The sequence below is a fragment of the Agelaius tricolor genome, unplaced genomic scaffold (assembly GCF_023055355.1).
Source record: "Agelaius tricolor isolate 1412-34295 unplaced genomic scaffold, bAgeTri1.0.p SCAF_14, whole genome shotgun sequence".
In the NCBI taxonomy this organism is placed as follows: Eukaryota; Metazoa; Chordata; class Aves; order Passeriformes; family Icteridae; genus Agelaius; species Agelaius tricolor.
In genome coordinates, this window is record NW_027269274.1 from 1,796,428 (window position 1) to 1,813,973 (window position 17,546).

The 17,546-nt window shown below is 42.1% G+C and overlaps 1 protein-coding gene across 8 annotated transcripts in view; it reads left to right on the forward strand.

The window, feature by feature from the left end:
• CRBN (cereblon) overlaps positions 1–17,546 on the forward strand; it is a 58,762-nt gene that overhangs the window by 37,554 nt on the left and 3,662 nt on the right. For 5 of the 8 annotated variants that reach the window (XM_071439304.1, XM_071439302.1, XM_071439303.1 and 2 more), the window contains 9 exons: positions 6,845–6,957; positions 7,479–7,681; positions 8,522–8,671; positions 10,008–10,170; positions 11,488–11,550; positions 11,960–12,044; positions 12,189–12,304; positions 15,008–15,072; positions 16,270–16,401. In XM_071439304.1, the coding sequence (XP_071295405.1) occupies positions 6,845–6,957; positions 7,479–7,681; positions 8,522–8,671; positions 10,008–10,170; positions 11,488–11,550; positions 11,960–12,044; positions 12,189–12,304; positions 15,008–15,072; positions 16,270–16,401 (1,090 nt within the window). Of the gene's footprint in view, positions 1–3,445; positions 3,602–6,844; positions 6,958–7,478; positions 7,682–8,521; positions 8,672–10,007; positions 10,171–11,487; positions 11,551–11,959; positions 12,045–12,188; positions 12,305–15,007; positions 15,073–16,269; positions 16,402–17,546 lie in introns of those variants that run through there. The other 3 variants (XM_071439308.1, XM_071439309.1, XM_071439307.1) reach the window with 3 other exon arrangements.

Below are 17,546 nucleotides of genomic sequence, written 5' to 3' on the forward strand. Positions count from 1 at the left end.
CATGTCTGAAGTACGGATTTTCTTTTTGTCCTATAGCTGCTTTCTACTGTCAGTGTTTAATAAATTGTCTAAAGGTGAGGGAGTCACTTTTTATTTTGGAACACTAGAAGAGATTGCTTGGTTCTGCCTGGAATAGCAGGTTTGGGTGGATAATGAGCCAATTTATCGGCAGGGCAGAAATCAATGGCACAAGTGCACAGAACTTTTACCAGTTTAAAATTAGACTATCCAGACTCCTTTTAAAACAGCCTGGTCAAACCAGCACGTGTCAGAAGCACAAACCTCCTATTTTAAAAATAGTTATGTTGTAGATCAATAGATAATGTTGTAGATCAAACTTTTCCATTGATCGCAGTGAATCCCCTAAAAACGGAAGCCCCAAAGCTCGCAGAGCAGCCCGGTTGAATAATTCTGCCAGGGCAGAGCTGCAGAAGGGGATGTTACAGCACCATCTAGTGCCTCTGCTCCGGCAATATCGGGAATTTCTGAATTTTCCACTTCATTGAAGGATGGAGGTGGGGACGAGGGAGTGCACTGGCTGCTTAGACACTGACAACTTCTTTTGTCAAGCAGTGTGGAGAGAGAAGGGAGCTGAGCGATGGAAAGGAGCTTTGGAGTCTCGCACGGGAAGGTTTTGCCAGCAGAGGTGCTCTTAGTTCCTCTTCTTTCATCTTCTCCCCAGTCACAGAGCTTTCCTCCTGGGGGTGGATGCAGGAGCAGGAAAATGGGAAGAAAAGTTAAAGAAACTGGACAAATGGCATATTTTGGGGAGGTAGAGCTGTATTTGTGGTAGAGCAATGATCTGTCAGCGAGTGACTGACCAGGAGGAGGCTGGGGGTGCTTTGCAAACTCCTTGTGTTGAGAACTGCACCTTCAATGAGACAACAAGCACTGCATCCTCTGCTTTCCTCATCGAGTGGGACCCAGGATGAAGACTAAATTAACACTAAATTAAATTCTAAATAGAGCTACATTTTCATATGCTTTACATTCCTGTCCCTTTGTTCCTTTTTCTTCTGGCAAGGTGGTTTAATATCCTCTGACTCCTGACTACTCAATGGTTAACCAAGAACAACTTTGCAATTATTCCCAACCAGCCACTGGAGATGAATTTGGCAATGAAGCCCCTCTAGGAAACAACTTCCAGTTCTCCCAGTCTGAGTTTCGGAACACACCTTGTGCTGGGAGTGAGATTAATGACTCTTCAAACTAAGCTATTTATGATAAGAAATATCAATATTTATATATTAAACAAGTTTTCTAGCAGGGTGAACTTAAAACCCTCAAAATTAATTATACCTTACAGCATTTAGTAAACATCCTGATGGTGATGTGGAACTTAACAAATGTCACTTATCTCAAAAAATCTTCACCCAAAATCCTCAGTGTCTTCAGTAGAGCCCTGCAGAAAAAGCTGGTAAATAGTGATGTCTACAAATTATAGTGAAAGTCTAAATTAGAATTAATGCCAAATCTGGGGGTTGAATTCAGATTTAAAGCACTTGCTGGAGTTACAGTGCTCATAGACAGAACTGCTGGCAGGGTTAGGGTGACAAAGAGCTGCAACAGCATCCAAAATACTCCCAGAGTCCTACTTATAATTTTATTATGATTATTATTGAATGTAGGGTTTCCTAAAAGAAACCCCAGCACCTTGGGTCATGTGGCTTTTTGGAGAATCCCAGGAGCCCCTAAAAAACAAGATCAATCGCTCAAGAGTGCAGAAACAAGCTCAAAAGTGTGACTCAAATATATCGCCAGCAATTTAGTAAAAAACCAAGAGAAATAAAAATATTTTAGCATATCAAAAGAATTAAAAAATATTTCGCATAATATTTCTTAATGAAATCCCAGGGTTTGGAGAAGGGGCTCATAATATTTTTATTCTTCAATTGGACAGCTTGACAAGAAAAATATCTTCTTTTATTGTGGTAAATTATTAGATACAATACTCTGCAATTATGAGTATTACACTGAGACAATGCAGAAAAAATTATGGAATCATAACTTAATCATTTAAGTGATTATTGTATTTTATAAATGTTTAATGTATCATCACAGGCATGTTCGTGCTCCTTTGGCAAATGTGGTATTGATTGTTGCTCTAAATTCATTCAGGTCAGGACAGATAATGATTGTTTGGGAATTTTCCACCCACAATGGTAAGGAAATTACAGGGCTTATTTGTCCTTTAAATGTAGTTCTTGAAACCATTTTAATTCTGATTAAAAAAAATATAAAAATTAGTGTTTTGCTTGCTGGCTAATCATTGGTTTGCTCTGTCACTGATGCAGGGAGAATATTATTGCTGAAGTGAGATGGGAGATACTGAAGAAAAAAGCAGAAAGTGCAGAATTTTTCCCTGAATAACAACAACAAAAAAAGTCTTTTTAGGAAGAAAGCAACAAACAGGGCTGAGATGAGATAGAGGAATTGTGAACTGCTCAAGAGCACCATATGGGTTTAGTGATTTGTAACAAAGAATGCAGTAAAAATTTCAGCAATAAAAATATAACATTAGAGAAAAATCCCAGGGCCATGATAGGGCATTTTTGAGGGTTTTTAAAGGGGAAGGAAATGATAATGAATGATGAGACAGAGGGTTTGTGTGAGAGTTGGGCAGTGCAGAGGCAGCTGCAGTGAACTTTTTGGGGTGTATCAGCCGGGTTTGCATCCTGTGAACCATTTCTGGTGATGCCACCAACCTCACACAGGACAGGACCCTGCTGACAAGTTTCAAGAGCACAGGGCACAGGATTGTGTCCAGACAGGTCTGAATATCCCCAGAGGAGATTTCACATCAGCTCTGAGCATCTGATCCCCTGCACAGGGAGGAAGCTTTTCCTCATGTCCAGGTGGAGCTTCTGGGCATCAGTTTCTGCCCACTCCTCTTGTATCATTGCTGGGCACCATCAAGAGGAGCCTGGCTCCATCCTCTTGGCACTGTAATAAATTTAATAACTAAATTACTAAAGTGTGTGTGCACGGGTAAAATCCCATTCCAGTCATCTCCTCTCGGGGTTGAAGAACTCCAGCTCAGCCTTTCTCACAGCAGAGATGCTCCAGTGCCCTCGGCACCACCCTGGCTTTTCACCGCACCCTCTCCACGCCTTGTGCGGATCAATTTTTATCTTATATTGTGTTTAATTTCTTGTCAAGCCATTTACCCATGAGGTTTAACCCACGGCGGGTTTTATTCACACCCAGCCCCTCTCCCATGCCCACAGCCCGGCCATGCAGCGCTTTGGGGACTCGCCGCAGGTGAGCCAGCGGGGGCGGCTCTGCCCTGGTCACCCACGGCCGTGCCCTGTGAGCAGAGAGGAATCGCTGTCCCCCGGCACCCTGAGCCCTCCAGGCGGGAAGGGCTGTCCCTGCCGGGAGCACGGTCAGTGTGGCCCCGGCCGTGAGCACGGAGCCCTGGAGCCCGCACAGGCCGAGGCTCTCGGCCCCGCTCCGGCCGGCTCGGGCTCCTCCTCCGCCCGCCTCCTGCCCCCGCCCCGCCGCCTTCCCAGCCTGCTCTCCGGGTAAACAGCGATGGCCGCCGAGGACCGAGGCGGAGAGCCCCGAGATAACATGGGGAACCACCTCCAGCTGGTGCCCGGTGAGGGCCGGGCCGGGCCGGGGGCACCCGCGGGGGAGGCACCGAGCTGGGGCTCGGAGGGCGGCTGGGGAGGGGAAAGGGAAAAAGAGAAGGGAAGGAACGGAACGGAAGGGAAGGAAGCGGAGGCGGAGAGAAGAGGAAGGGGAAAGGAAAGCGGAGCAAAGCGAGGGGGAGGCGGGCAGAGCCCCGGGCGGTGCGCGGAGCGCTGAGGGCCGGCGGTGCCGCGGGGCTGCGGGCGCTGCCGGCCGGTGCGAGGCGGCGGAGGGTGAGCCTTGGCCCGGGGGCCCCTGCGGCCTCTGCTGCCGGGCTCCTACAAATCCTTCGAGGCCGTGACTGCTCCGTCGAGGCCGCAAGTGTTCCATCGAGGCCGTAGATGTTCTTTGGAGGCTGAAAATAAATGTTCCTTGAGGCCGTGGGTGTGCAGTGAAGGAAGGGACACGGGTGCTCCCGGTGGGGTGGAAGGCCCGTGGGGTTCCCAGCAGAGCGGGCAAAGCAGGCACAGCTCTGTGCCTCCAGACCGCTGTGAAACCCAGAGCCCGAGCAGCAGAATCTCTGTTCTTTTAGGGAATCTCTGCTCTGTTTTCCAGTGAAAATAAGCAGGGAAGCAGAGGTGCTGGATGGAGAGCAGTGCTGGATCCCATGTGCTGCCCAGCTTATCTGTCACACACAGCAGAGCAATTCCTCACCCAGGGAATTATTGCATAATAATGCGTTTTTCTGCCTGTGGTGCCTCCACACTGACAGGAGATTGAATGGGTTGGGAAGCAGCTTGTGCTTGACTGAAAAGAAGCATTATTTCAGAATAAGCATGCAGGGCAGAAGGGAGCAGGAATTCCTGCCAGGAGCCAGTGGCATTTCCCATGGCAGGAAATTCTGTGAGCTCTTCAGATCTTTGTGTTTTAAATAATAAAAAAAAAATATTTCCTGAATATTTTAGGAAATACAGCCTGAATATCACCGTAATGTAAGCAATTCTCCCGAATATTTGAGGAAATACAGCTTTAATATCACCTTCATAAGTTATTTCCTGAAAATTTTAGGAAATTTGGCTATAATAGAAGCTATTTCCTGAATAGTTTAGGAAATACAGCTTTAATATAAGGTATTTCCTGAATAGTTTAGGAAATACAGCTTTAATATAACCTTAATACGACCTATATATAACCTTGTTCTTTTTCCTTAAATGAGGTTCATATTTCCTCATTTCTTCACAAAGGCATTGAGAGTGGATTGGGTTGTGCTGGTGAACCAACGTGAGGAAAATGTGATTTTTATTATTCAGAGGAGCTTTCAGCGCTCGCTTTTCCCTCCTTCCTGTGTGCTGGAGGTGCTGCTAATCCTGGAATTTAAGGATAAAAACCCCCCAGTATTTGGGGGTGTGAAAGCTGCAGCTTGTTTTGCCAGCTGAGAGGGAGGAGGAGAGGGAAGGCGCGGGGTTTGCTGTGTTTTGGGCTGGCTGGTGCTGCTGCAGTGGAATGAGTCATCACGGTCCCTCAGCCAGCACCACACAGCAGCCACTGTGCGCTCTTGGCAGCAGCCAGCAAAAGTTTGCAGGGCACAATTCTTTCCAATCAACTGCTGCTAATTCCTTCTGCGTTCAGGAAAACAAGTGGGGCAGCCTCTCCCTGTTAAAACTGCTAATGATGGATGCAGCCGGACGGGAGCACATGGAAAAATCAGAGTATTTTAGATTTTCCCCCTCCTCCATCCTGCAGTGATGCCCCAGAACCAAACAAAAACTTCCTGCTCTTCCCCTTCATCACACTAAGCAAAAGAATGGCTGTTTTGTACATCTTAAACATTTTGTAATTGTTCATGGTTAGGGTTGCTAATTGAATATAAGAAATTTCATGTAGATGTGGAGTATTTTTAACAGTCATTAGGCAGATGGTGTCTCATTGCTGAAAGGGCTGTAATTAGGTACAATACCAAAGAGAGTCTGTAACCTCCTTTCCTGGATCGTGCTGGATCATTTCTTGCTGAGATAAATGCAATATAGGATGGATCTGTAAGAGCAGGTTCTGTAAACTCTGAACTGTTTCAAAAAAACATAACTGAGGTGAAGCAGAAATAAGAGCAGTGACTAAACATTTTGTGGGAGCATTTAACAAATGTGTCTGGAGGGCAAAGAGGGGAAGAAAGGTTCTCTAAAATCAGCTTTTAATGTCTCCTTCACTGTTCTGTTGTACTCCCACTCTCAGAAATAGTGAAATTGGTGGTGCTCCCATTTCTGAAGGAATATTCTTTGCTTCTGCAGCATCTTTTTGTGTTTTGAGATTTCCCTGCAGAATCCTTCAGGATGAAGAGAGAACCCCTCCACTTTTTATATTTTCAACTCGGAACTATTTTTAAAGAAGATATTAATTGCAAAGGCAGGCAACTAGACTGACTATTGTAATTTTTTTTTTTCATCTTGTAATAGCTTTCAAGGTCTAAATTATGTTTTTCAGCACCACTGGGATTACCCATTACCCAGCAGCTCTTGGTGTAAAGAATCCTGGAGACTGGTTTATGCTAACATGAGGTTTAGGCATAACATGCTGTATAAATAATGTTTGTGTTCAAAGAAATAGGCTCAATTAATGCAGTGATTGATAATTAAATTGCCCTCTTGCCTGACAATGACTTCAGGCTTGGCTGAAGAATGGGAAGGAAGCAGTACTTTTTAAATGCTGTTTAGTATCTGAAATCCCTTGGAGTCTTGTGATTGGCTTCCTCAGGAGTTGCCTTTGCTGGGTTGGTGTTTGGGGTACACACAGCAGAGGCTGCCAGCAATTAAATTGTCCACAATACCAGCAAGAGTCTCTGCATGAGCACAGAGCTTCCCATTGCTTCTTACTCACTTGCAGCTGATTGTTGAGGGTTGTGCAGCTTCAGCCACTTTGCTCAGCTTCCTACAAGCAGTGAAGTGATCTGGTATCCTGGTGTGCAGACAGAAAACCTGTAGAGCTGAGATGAGGAAACACCACTGTAGTGAAAAGCTGAACTGACAGCCTTTGTTTATTGTTTTCTTCCAAAGAAAGTTGTTCTTTAGGCCTTCAGAAATAAATTACCAGGTTTTGACCTTTTCTACAGAATGATGATTTTGCTGTAACAACAAGAAGATATTTCCTTCTGGTTTACTTCCCTGTGCAAAGCTGTAGCCTGGGAATATTGAATGCATTTCCCTGATTCTCAGGTTTTTCTCAGTATCTCAGCCTTTGCTGATTGATTCCTATATAATATTCTGTATGTGCTTCTTAGTAGAGAGCGAGGAAGAGGATGACAATGAAATGGAAGTGGAAGACCAAGATAGTAAAGAAGCTGAGAAGCCAAACATCATTAATTTTGATACCAGTTTGCCCACATCACATATGGTATGTTTTTATATATTGTCCATTCAATATATACTGAAAGTATTTGAATGGGGTTTGTAAAGTTTTATTGTAATGTTCTTATGCCACAAGCTTAGTTTTATTTTCACAGAATCATAAGATGGTTTGGGTTGGAAAAACCTTTGAGGGCACCCAGTTGCACCCCCTGGGCAGGGACAGCTGCCACTGTCCCAGGTTGTTCCAAGCCCTGTCCAGCCTGGCCTTGGGCACTTCCAGGGATCCAGAGTCACCCTGTGCCAGGGCCTGGCACCCTGACAGGGAGCAATTCCTTCCCAGTATCCCATCCATCCCTGCCCTCTGGCAGTGGGAACCCGTTCCCTGTGCCCTGGCCCTCCATGCCTTGGGAAGAATCTCTGTCCATCTCCCCTGTAGCTCCTTCAGACACTGCAATTCCACATTAGCCCCCCCTGGAGCCTTCTGCAGGCTGAGTAACCCCAGAGCACTCCATGCCCTGCTCCCCGGGGTGCCCAGGCCCTCTCTGACCTCCCCATTGCTCGTGGCAGTACCTGGGCTCGGACATGGAGGAGTTCCACGGCAGGACGGTGCACGATGACGACAGCTGCCAGGTGATCCCCGTGCTGCCCCGGGTGATGGTGATGCTGATCCCCGGCCAGACGCTGCCGCTGCAGCTCTTCCGCCCCCAAGAGGTTAGCATGGTGCGGAATTTAATTCAGAAAGACAGAACCTTTGCTGTCCTTGCATACAGGTAAAAGCCACGGGCGGGTCGCTGGTGTGTGCAGCATGTTTTTAGCACAGTTTTCTGTGGATACTAAAGCAAAAGCAGATGGTTGCATCAGTTCTGTGCTCGATAACAAGCTGAAATTGTTTGAGAGAATTTGTCTTCCAGTGTGTAATGGCAGTGGAGGTGCTTGACAGCATCTCGTGTTTGTGTGGAGAAACAGCAAGTGCTGATCTGTGTCCTTGGTTGAGCATCCTCCTCTTTTCAGTAACTGTTTGTTCCATCTTGTTAAAGAATAAGCCTTGACCTGAAATGTGGAAGTCACATTCCTGTTTTGAGAGCTGCATTGTTTCTTGTTTTGTGTGTGAACTAACAAGCACTGGCAAATGCTTCACAGTGGAGTTGAGAGACGGGAGGTGATAGAAAAGTGGGGAAGAGAAAAGCTGATTAATGCCAGAAGAAGTTGGGAATGTTCCTCCCTCTTCCCTCTGCAATTTACTATGGATTAATTGTGTGGGAGGTGGGAACAGTTCCTGTTATAAAGTCACTTCAAAGAATGTTTGCTTTCAGTGTCTGCATTTGAAATGCTGACACACTGGTGATCCCTGTGCTCCCAGAATGTCACATCTAGACCCTAAAATAAAATTAAATTACCTGGCAAAAAAAAACCAAACCAACCAAAACAATAGAAATTGCTTTATAATGTAAAAATTATTATTGTGATTAATTAAAGGTATTTCAGCAAAAATTGCTTTTTTGATCAGCCCAATCACATACAGTCAGTGCAGGCAGAGTGGAGTCTGAATGAGCAGTGCTGTTTGGAGGGGGTTAATTAATTTAATTCATCTTTAATTCTGTTCCTCTTAGTAATGCACATGAGAGGGAAGCACATTTTGGAACGACAGCAGAAATCTATGCCTACAGAGAAGAGCAGGAATATGGAGTTGAAACAGTCAAGGTGAAAGCAATAGGAAGACAGAGGTTCAAGGTGCTTGAAATACGAACTCAGTCAGATGGGTAAGAAAATGATGCAGTTAATTCTATACTCAAGTCAACTTCCATAGGAGTTTTCTCTTCTTTTCTATATTCCCATTTGATAGCTGTGATATTTAGAGGCTCTTCTGACTAGTTTCAATGTATCATGTAACTAATGCCTTTTTCCATTTCTAAAAGTGATCAGGATCCTGAACATGCAGTAAGAATATGCTGAGTCTTCCCTCATTTTCAGCTCCTTGGCCTCATGCCCTGCACCATGGCCAGAGGTCCAGGCTCCAGCATTGATCTGGGAGCATGTGACAATTCTTAGCACAACTGCTACAGCTTCTGTCATATTTTCTGCAAGGCTTGTGAAGTATTACTCCAAATCTGTAAATCTGGAGCTCCTCACCTGTGTCCTGCAATTCAGCATAGAGTCATTGCTTTAGAAAGAGGTCTGGGAGCAGCATTTCTGTGATTTGTGACCTGCAGCTGAAGAAATGAAGAATACTTGTGCTGTTTGCTCTCTAACACTTGGTTCCAAATAACAGACTCTGAATGTTAGAGCTTAGGAGAAGCCCTGCTTGGACACAGGGTGGCAGTGCTTGGACAACTGCAGCAACAGCAGCTTTGTAACTGGGGATTCACTGTCCAGAGCTCTGTAGCAAGAAGAAATTTCCATAATTGTTGGTGTTTCTGATTCCTGAGTGCTTTTGGCACAACATAATCTTATAATTTATTGTAAGTTACCAGTTCAGTGCTGTCCCTGTGAGAAAATTAGAAATTTGTAATGACACACCCCTCAATATTTCAGGATTTCTGCTGATTAATCCTGATAAGACATGAAGTCTTTCCTGCTGGACAGCATTTTTAGTAGCCTCAGCCATATGCTGAGGTCTTTGTGGAAGAGGTGACCTTTGCTGCTGGGATATTAAAATCTGATCAGTCTGTATCCTATTTCTGCTGATTCTGACCTCGAGTGAGCACAGAAGCTTTTGTGGTTTGAAGATACCAAAGTGCATTTCAGCTGAACTGAGCCTTTGAGATGGGAGAGCTGATTATACCAAAAGTAACTTGAGGAGACAAAAATCTAAATCTATAGTGCTGAGACTGTGGAACATTCAGCTGTGTTGCCACTGCCAATCTGTCTGTATTTCTGTCCACCACAATCCCAACAGATCTGTAGTGCTCTAAAATAAAAGAAGTTCTGATGGAATGGGTTGTAGGTTAAATTCTCTAGTACCCTGGAGTGATTAATCCATTGCACCAACCTGTGTTCCCATAAGCAGTAAAATCCACTTTTTTTTGAAATGCAGGTATTAGAAAAAAACATTTAAAAAAATATGTGTACACCTCATCTTTTTGCTTCCTTCCCCAGAATCCAGCAGGCTAAAGTACAAATCCTGCCTGAGCGAGTGCTGCCTCCCACCATGGCAGCAGTGCAGCTGCAGTCTCTCAGCAGGTGCCACGTGCTCCCCTCTTCCAAACCCACTTCCTGGCAGGACAGGGCCATCAGGCAGTGGTGGCAGAAGTACCAGAAGGTGAGAAGTTATTCCACAGCTGTGCTTATTCTGGCTTTGTATTTTTTGTCTGAATTTCTGATGGCGTCTTGAGAATCAGTATCCAGCTCCATCTGTAGAGGAGGAGGAGGCACAGCAGGGAAGGCAGATTCCAACCTCCTGCTTTTCATGGAATCCCACAGTGGTTTGGGTTGGAAGGGTCCTTAAAGCCCATCCATCCCATGGGCAGGGACACCTTCCACTATCCCAGGTTGCTCCAACCCCCTCCATTCTGGCCTTGGACACCTCCAGGGATGGGGAGTCCACAGCCTCTCTGGGCACCCTGTGCCAGTTTATATCTGTATTTATTATTTATTCCATTGTTTTGGTCATTGACACAGAGAAGTTACCTTGAAATCTTGTGTCTCTTGTGATCTGTAGAGATCTTTGCAACTACTTCCAGAAATTAATACAGAGTCCTGGTAACTCAACTCCTGTTTGGATTTGCTTTTTTCTTCAATGGTTTTGAACTCTTGTACCCTCAAAATCAAATTAAAAACTCCATTGATAACAAAGAGCTCTTGATTCTCAGAGTTCCTGACCAAGTTCATGTGAGTGAATGAGCCCAGAAACTCTGGGCTGTGGGGTGAAAATCCCTTCCCAAGGCTGATTCTGTCAGGTGGAGCTGAAATGAAGGGAGCCCAGTGTAGGAAAACCTGGGGTGCAGATGCAGAGCAGGGTATTTGTCCTGTTACCTCCATCTCTACTGGTGTCATCTGTAAATGAGGAGAGTTGCCCTTAAGGGGCAGATGAAAACTGAATTTGTACATATTTGCAGTGCAATATGTGCTCCTCTTTTGAAAAGCAACATAGCTGTGTGCTGCTTTTTAGACTTTTACTAACTAAAGCTCTCAATTTCTGTGTTCAGAAATCACTGGAAAAAATTGGTTAATTAAACAAATGACATTACACTGATGGAAATTTGGTGGTTTCAGGGACAGCTGGTGGAGACTTAGGAACAGATGCACTGTTAACAGCACTTAAATTTTCAACTGTCTCCATTTCAGACAGACACACTTTTGAAACACATAATTTTTTATTACTAAACATCAGAAATACCTCTAATGGAGAGACAGGTTTTGTGATAAAATCCGTGTATTGTCCTGCTCAGAAGGCTTAGCCCTCAGTGCATCTGAAAATGGGTTTGGAAGCTTTACAGTGAAGTGCTGGTCCTGATGGAGATAATTTCTTACATCTTTAAATAATCAGATCTGCCTTCCCTGTTTTATTTGTTTCAAAAAAAGCTGTCCTTAAAATCTGCTTTTGTTAAAGAATCAATATTTGTGGGTTTGGTTTCAGAGGAAGTTCCACTGTGCAAGTTTGACATCTTGGCCCCCCTGGCTCTACTCCCTCTATGATGCTGTAAGTTCACCCTTAAATAACCTGCAGGGAGCTTTATAGTTGTAATATCTAAATATGGGATAATAGAAAAGCTTTAATTTTATTGGCTCATAATTTCCATTTTAAAGCCTTTTATATTCAGTGTAGCGTGAAAAGATCAGGAAGGGCTTCCCTCACTGTGGTTGTTCCCTCCTTCCTAGAGCAAATGTCTGGGAGGGATACAGAGATTCTGGTTCCTTCTGTGTTGTCTCACAGCAAAACCAGTTAAAACATGCAGGTACAAAGTGCTTCTTTAATTATTCTTTAATTAAAAACTACTGTCCACTTAGGGAAAAGAGCTTACTCTACATTTTGCTTCCCTTTTGTTTTTTTCCTAAGAAGAAAGCAGCAATAGCTGTGTATTTAAATTAGGCTTTTCTTCTAACAAAAGGAAACCTTGATGGAGAGAGTCAAGAGGCAGCTGCACGAGTGGGATGAAAACCTCAAAGATGAATCTCTTCCATCAAACCCAGTAGGTACGAGCTTTCCTGAACCCACCATTTTAATTTTAATTCCTTAAGAGACCACAGCTTAGATAATTACCTGTGGTAGAATAAATAGAAACCCTTGGATTTATTTCTCTGTTAATTCTAACAGACCTGCTGCTTTCTCATTTCTAGATTTTTCTTACAGAGTTGCTGCCTGCCTGCCCATTGATGATGCTTTACGTATCCAGTTGCTCAAAATAGGCAGTGCTGTGCAGAGGCTGCGCTGTGAGCTGGATATCATGAACAAAGTGAGTCATTCTGCTTTATTTGCCATCAAATAGCCAAAAACCAGGAGTGACTGCTACAATCCCTTCCAGAAACGATGGAATTTCCAGCTAATCCTTCCTGGGGATGAGTTTGGCTGTTCTGGTATTTCTTCAAAAGTTTGCTCGAAAGGAAAACGATGTCTCAGTGCTGGGTTATGTTTGGCAGCAAGAAAAAACATAGGATATGATATATGATATATAATATATACTATATACTATATAATATATAATATATAATATATACTATATAATATATAGTATATAATATATAGTATATAATATACAATGTATAGTATATAATATATAATATACAATGTATAATGTGTAATATATTATATAAATATCTATAATATGTAGTATGTAGTATATCATATGTAGTATAATATATAATATATAATATATAATATACAATATACAATATATAATATAATATACTATATATAATATGTAGTATATAATATATAATGCACTGCAACATATTATATATTATATAACATATAACATATAATATAATATAATATAGAAAATTTATATTGTATCATATCATATATCATATCATATCATTAACACATAATTATATTTGCTTTTGTTAGAAGTATTTCAGTGTGGCACAGCACTTTTTTAGCCAAGAGATGGTGCTAGAAGTCCAGTGTTAACAACCATCACAGCCCCACACTGACACCACAGGCATCATTTTGCCATGGAAACTTGTGGATTTTGTAGCAAAATCTTTGTAGTACTGAGCATAAATATAAAGATTGGACTAAACAGATTTTTTTTTTACAAAAGGCATATTTATTTCTTAGGCAGCTCCTTGTTAAGATGTTCAAAAACTTGTTTCCCTTCCCTTCTTTCCATTGCCATGGCCTTGTAGTGTTCTAAATTTTCTATTTTTGTGTACTACAGTTCTTTGTAATAATTTGTATTTTTTAAATGACAGTACTGTTTGTCTGATGGATACATAGCAGTGGGAGTTTTGCCTGTTTGCCTAAAAAGTAGTGTCATTAAATTCTTGCCTGTTTCTGGGGAAAAGTCATTTTAATAGTGATCTTCTTCCCAAATTCATGCAGCAGAAATTTAAAGAAAGGAGACAGAAAACATCTCTTCCAGATTCTGAGACAAAATGGGCAGGTGTTTGCCTGAGGCTGTAGTCAGACTAAATTTCACTTGTCTTTTCTGAGTTGAAACTCTGAAAACACCCTGATACTCAAGTTCTCAGCAGAACTGTTCATGTTCAGTAATTATGTGTTTTCCATGAATTCCAAAGAGGCAGGAAAACTTAAATGAGCCTCACAAATTCAAGTTCAAGTTGCTTTTTGCCTATATCCAAACGGTGTTTTCTTCATCACCCTGTGACATTTTGGTCTGTAAATGTGTTTAACTGTTCTGTCAAGTGTCAGAATGGGGAGGGCATTATCACTTTTTACAGTTTATTTAGCAGCACTTTTATCCAGAGTTCTTTAGGATGCCCTGGCTTGTTCAGAATGTCATTTCCAATAATAAAACTGATCCTGAGAGCTGATCCATTTTCCTTGGATACCAGTGAATTATATTGTACTTCTGTCACTTGCCCTGTTGTTAACCCAGTTACCAAAGTTCATTTTAAGGAGTGTGCCTGACTCCCAGGTGTAGCACTGGCAGTTCCACTTGGCAGTGCTAATTGCAGTCATTCATTAGAGAGGTTTGGAGGTGGAGCCATGGAGTGGAGAGTGGCTGAATGGACTCTGGGTGCTGTGGGAGCCCTGGAGTGAGGTGGGGAAGGTCCCTGGCAGGAGAGAGAGGCCAGGGCAGCTTCAAGGGGGCTGAAGAGGATTTGAGCAGTCGAGCTCTTGTCCTGCCTCATCTCCAGTGAGCAGGGGCACCTCCAGGAGAGGAGCTGGAGCAGCTGAAATCCAGCAAAAACCTCTGAAGGGAGCAGAGGAGAGGCCAGGGAGTGGTTGGAGTGTGTGGTGTCACAGATCTGGGGCTCAGGAGCACAAACTCCAGGTTTTAGAGCACTGTGCCTGTCCCTGAGTGCAGCATTTGATTCCAAAATCCTGTGGCTCATTTTGGGGGAATTTCACAGGCATTACCCTTAAAAAGAAGTACAGGTAATGCATGTCCTGAAAATGAATGGGAGTGTTCTGCTGAGCTGATTTAAATGCTGCTTTTCTGGGCAGTGTCAGTGATGAATTGTTTAGTTCTGCTTTGTAGAAAATGTAGAAGATGGATTAACCTGTTCTAATCTCCAGGAGAGAGATCAATATGTTTTACCTATTTTTGTGAGGAAATTAAACCCATTGATCTACAGGACCCTCAAATTTAGGAAAGACTTAATGATTGCATTTGTCTCATCTGCCTTTTCCGTGCTGTATTGCAGAAGAGCAAAGGTTGTTTCTTCTAAATTAGCCTTTGGAGACCTTAAAAGGTTGGCTCATTTATTATATTTGTGGAGTCAGATCCAATTCTCTGTGTGTGAATCTTTTTGTGAGGGGATGATATGAAAATTATTATGTCTTTTAGATAATAATTAGTGTTTAAATGAGTAAAATGCATAGAAAAAATATCCCACATCAGTGACTGCTGAACAAAGCAATTGGTCCAAAGTCTGTTCTGATGGAAAAGGAGAGACATTTTTTATTATTTCCCACTGCTGACAAGCATCTGGAAATTAATGAAATTACACTCTTTGTTTCTCTTCCCCAGTGCACATCTCTGTGTTGTAAGCAATGCCAAGACACAGAAATAACTACCAAGAATGAAATATTCAGGTGAGTTTATTACTCTTCATCTTGGGCAGCTCCTAGGTCAGAAACATGAGCCCAGCAAAGCAGATTAGGCTGGGATAAGTCTTAAAACTGCTGGGTTTGCCACAGCTCCAATAAAATTTTAGTAAATATTTATAGAGAGTTTATATTTGAGCTTTTTTAATAAAAAGTTAGGGAATCTCAGCATTTCCAGGCACATTGGAAGAGAAATTGGTGTTGTGCCACACCCCCAGCACCTCACACTGAACAATTTGAAATATAAATGTGCCACATCAAGACTATTTCAGCCTGTGGTATTTCTGAATAAAGTTTTTGATACCCCGGATTTTATTTTGCAGCACTCCATTTATGTGTCAACAGGCACGAGTGCCAATTAAAATGCACTAATTAGGGGATATAAACAGGCTCCCAGGATGCTGGCACGCAGGGAAGGTTTCTATTGAAGCCAATAAATGTTGTGGTCCCTTTTTTCTTTGAAGAATTGAAGGTTATTCCTGCTAACTGGCCCCATTCTTTCTTTGCCCTATCCAATATCTCCCATGTTTAACAACGATTACATTTCCCCAATAATTGCTGCCTCTGTCAGCCTTGTCACTGCTTTTAATCTTGATGAACTCCCAGCAGCCCATCCCCTCTGATAATGGCAAGGTTAAAAGATGCTTTGGCTTAACAAAGACTCCCCACAGTTTTTCTTTATCAGTGTGATAAGGAGCTGATGGGGTAATTAAAAGCCATTTCTTATCTTTTAATCAAATAATGGATTGCAGACACCACAATTCCTGCTGTGTCAATATGATGAACTTCTTACAGAAGGTGCTGAGAAGTTGGTGCAAGAAATGAACATTTCTTACTTTTAAAGTTACATTTGCCTTGCTTTTCTTGGAACTTGCTGTTTAAAGTAACACACAGGATGAGTCTATTGTGGACTTTCCTGCAATTCTAAGCAAATTTGAGCAATGATATCTTAAATCAGCCTCTATTTTCTTTCAGTTTTTATGCAGTTTTTTTTTCCCCTAAAAAAAGTGGGGATTTTTTTGCTCTGTTGAAATAATTTAAGCTTAGCTGGCAGTTTTTCCTCTGTTTATATTTACCATCTTTTTTTTTTTTTTTGTGTGTGTGTGTGTGTGTTGGTTTTTATGTTTTGTTGAATTTTTATTTTATTTTTCCTTGCATTCTGACAAAATTCCTTGTGTGTTGTAGCTTATCCCTGTGTGGGCCCATGGCAGCCTATGTGAATCCCCATGGATACATCCATGAAACCCTCACTGTTTATAAAGCCTCCAACCTGAGCCTCAGTGGACGCCCCTCCACAGAGCACAGCTGGTTCCCTGGGTAAGAGCAGCCACATTTGAACAGAAAATGACCCAAACTGGCCATTTCTGGGAGGGTGGAATAGTAAATATTGAGGGGTTTTGGCACAATGTCATCATTTTGCTCGTGTGAAAAATAAGGAAGTAAATTTAGACTTATTCAAGATACAGGATAAAAGATTGCAGAATTTAATATTTTTTAAATGGAGAAATATTAAGATTTTAAAACATAGTCTAGAATCTAAACTGTTTAAACCAAGTTGTCTGGAAATTTCTTTGTGTGTAGTTTTGTTTAAAGTCCAACTGTTTTCAGAATTGTTTTCACGCAGCTTTAGTGCAAAGGAAAATTAGAATATATAAATGTATTTAGTCCACTGAAATACAATTTCTATGTAAAACCTGATAAATGTTACATTAAATTAAAAACTAATTACATTTGTATTGATCTGATTATATTTGATTTTATTTTAATAATAAATAATTAATAATGAGTCTGCCTCTCTGAGACAGTAACAGAATTAAGTGCTAAGATGTAAAAGTTTGCCCAATAAATAACAGGTCTTGCATTTAGGATTTTTTCCCTGGAATATCACAGAGAGCTGAGCAGTGACTTGGAGGATGTCTGGCATTTCTGTCACATGTTTTAACAGTCCCTAAAGCAAATCTGAGACTTTTAATATCTGGAGTTAATATTGCTCATCCTTTTGTGTTTTCTCAGCTCTTCTATGATGGCTTTGAAATATTCATGTTCTACCTCATAAAACTGTTAGAAAAAAGCTCTGCTGCTGTGGGAGGTGCAGCAGTCACTGTTATTTGAAAAGCAGGGCAAAAATCACTTCCATTGCCATTAAATAATTTACTCTGAGAAGTTTGTGACCCCTCTTCAGGGCTCTCAGCATTTCTGGGACAATAAAAGCTTTGGTTGCTTCTTTCTTTGAAGAGGCAGTAGAAGGTTTTTGGGGTGGGGTGTTTGTGGGATTTTTTTCTTTTATTTTTTGGAGCTTTGCAGGGTTTTATATTGGAACTGGGCACTGGATTCCTGAGGATTCTTTGGAAGTGCAGCTGGGGATTGGTTTCCAAATGCAGTTTGGGGTTGTAACGAAAATTTAGCTGGGGATTGGTATCCAAATGCAGTTTGGGGTTGTTACCCAAATCCACTTTGGGGAT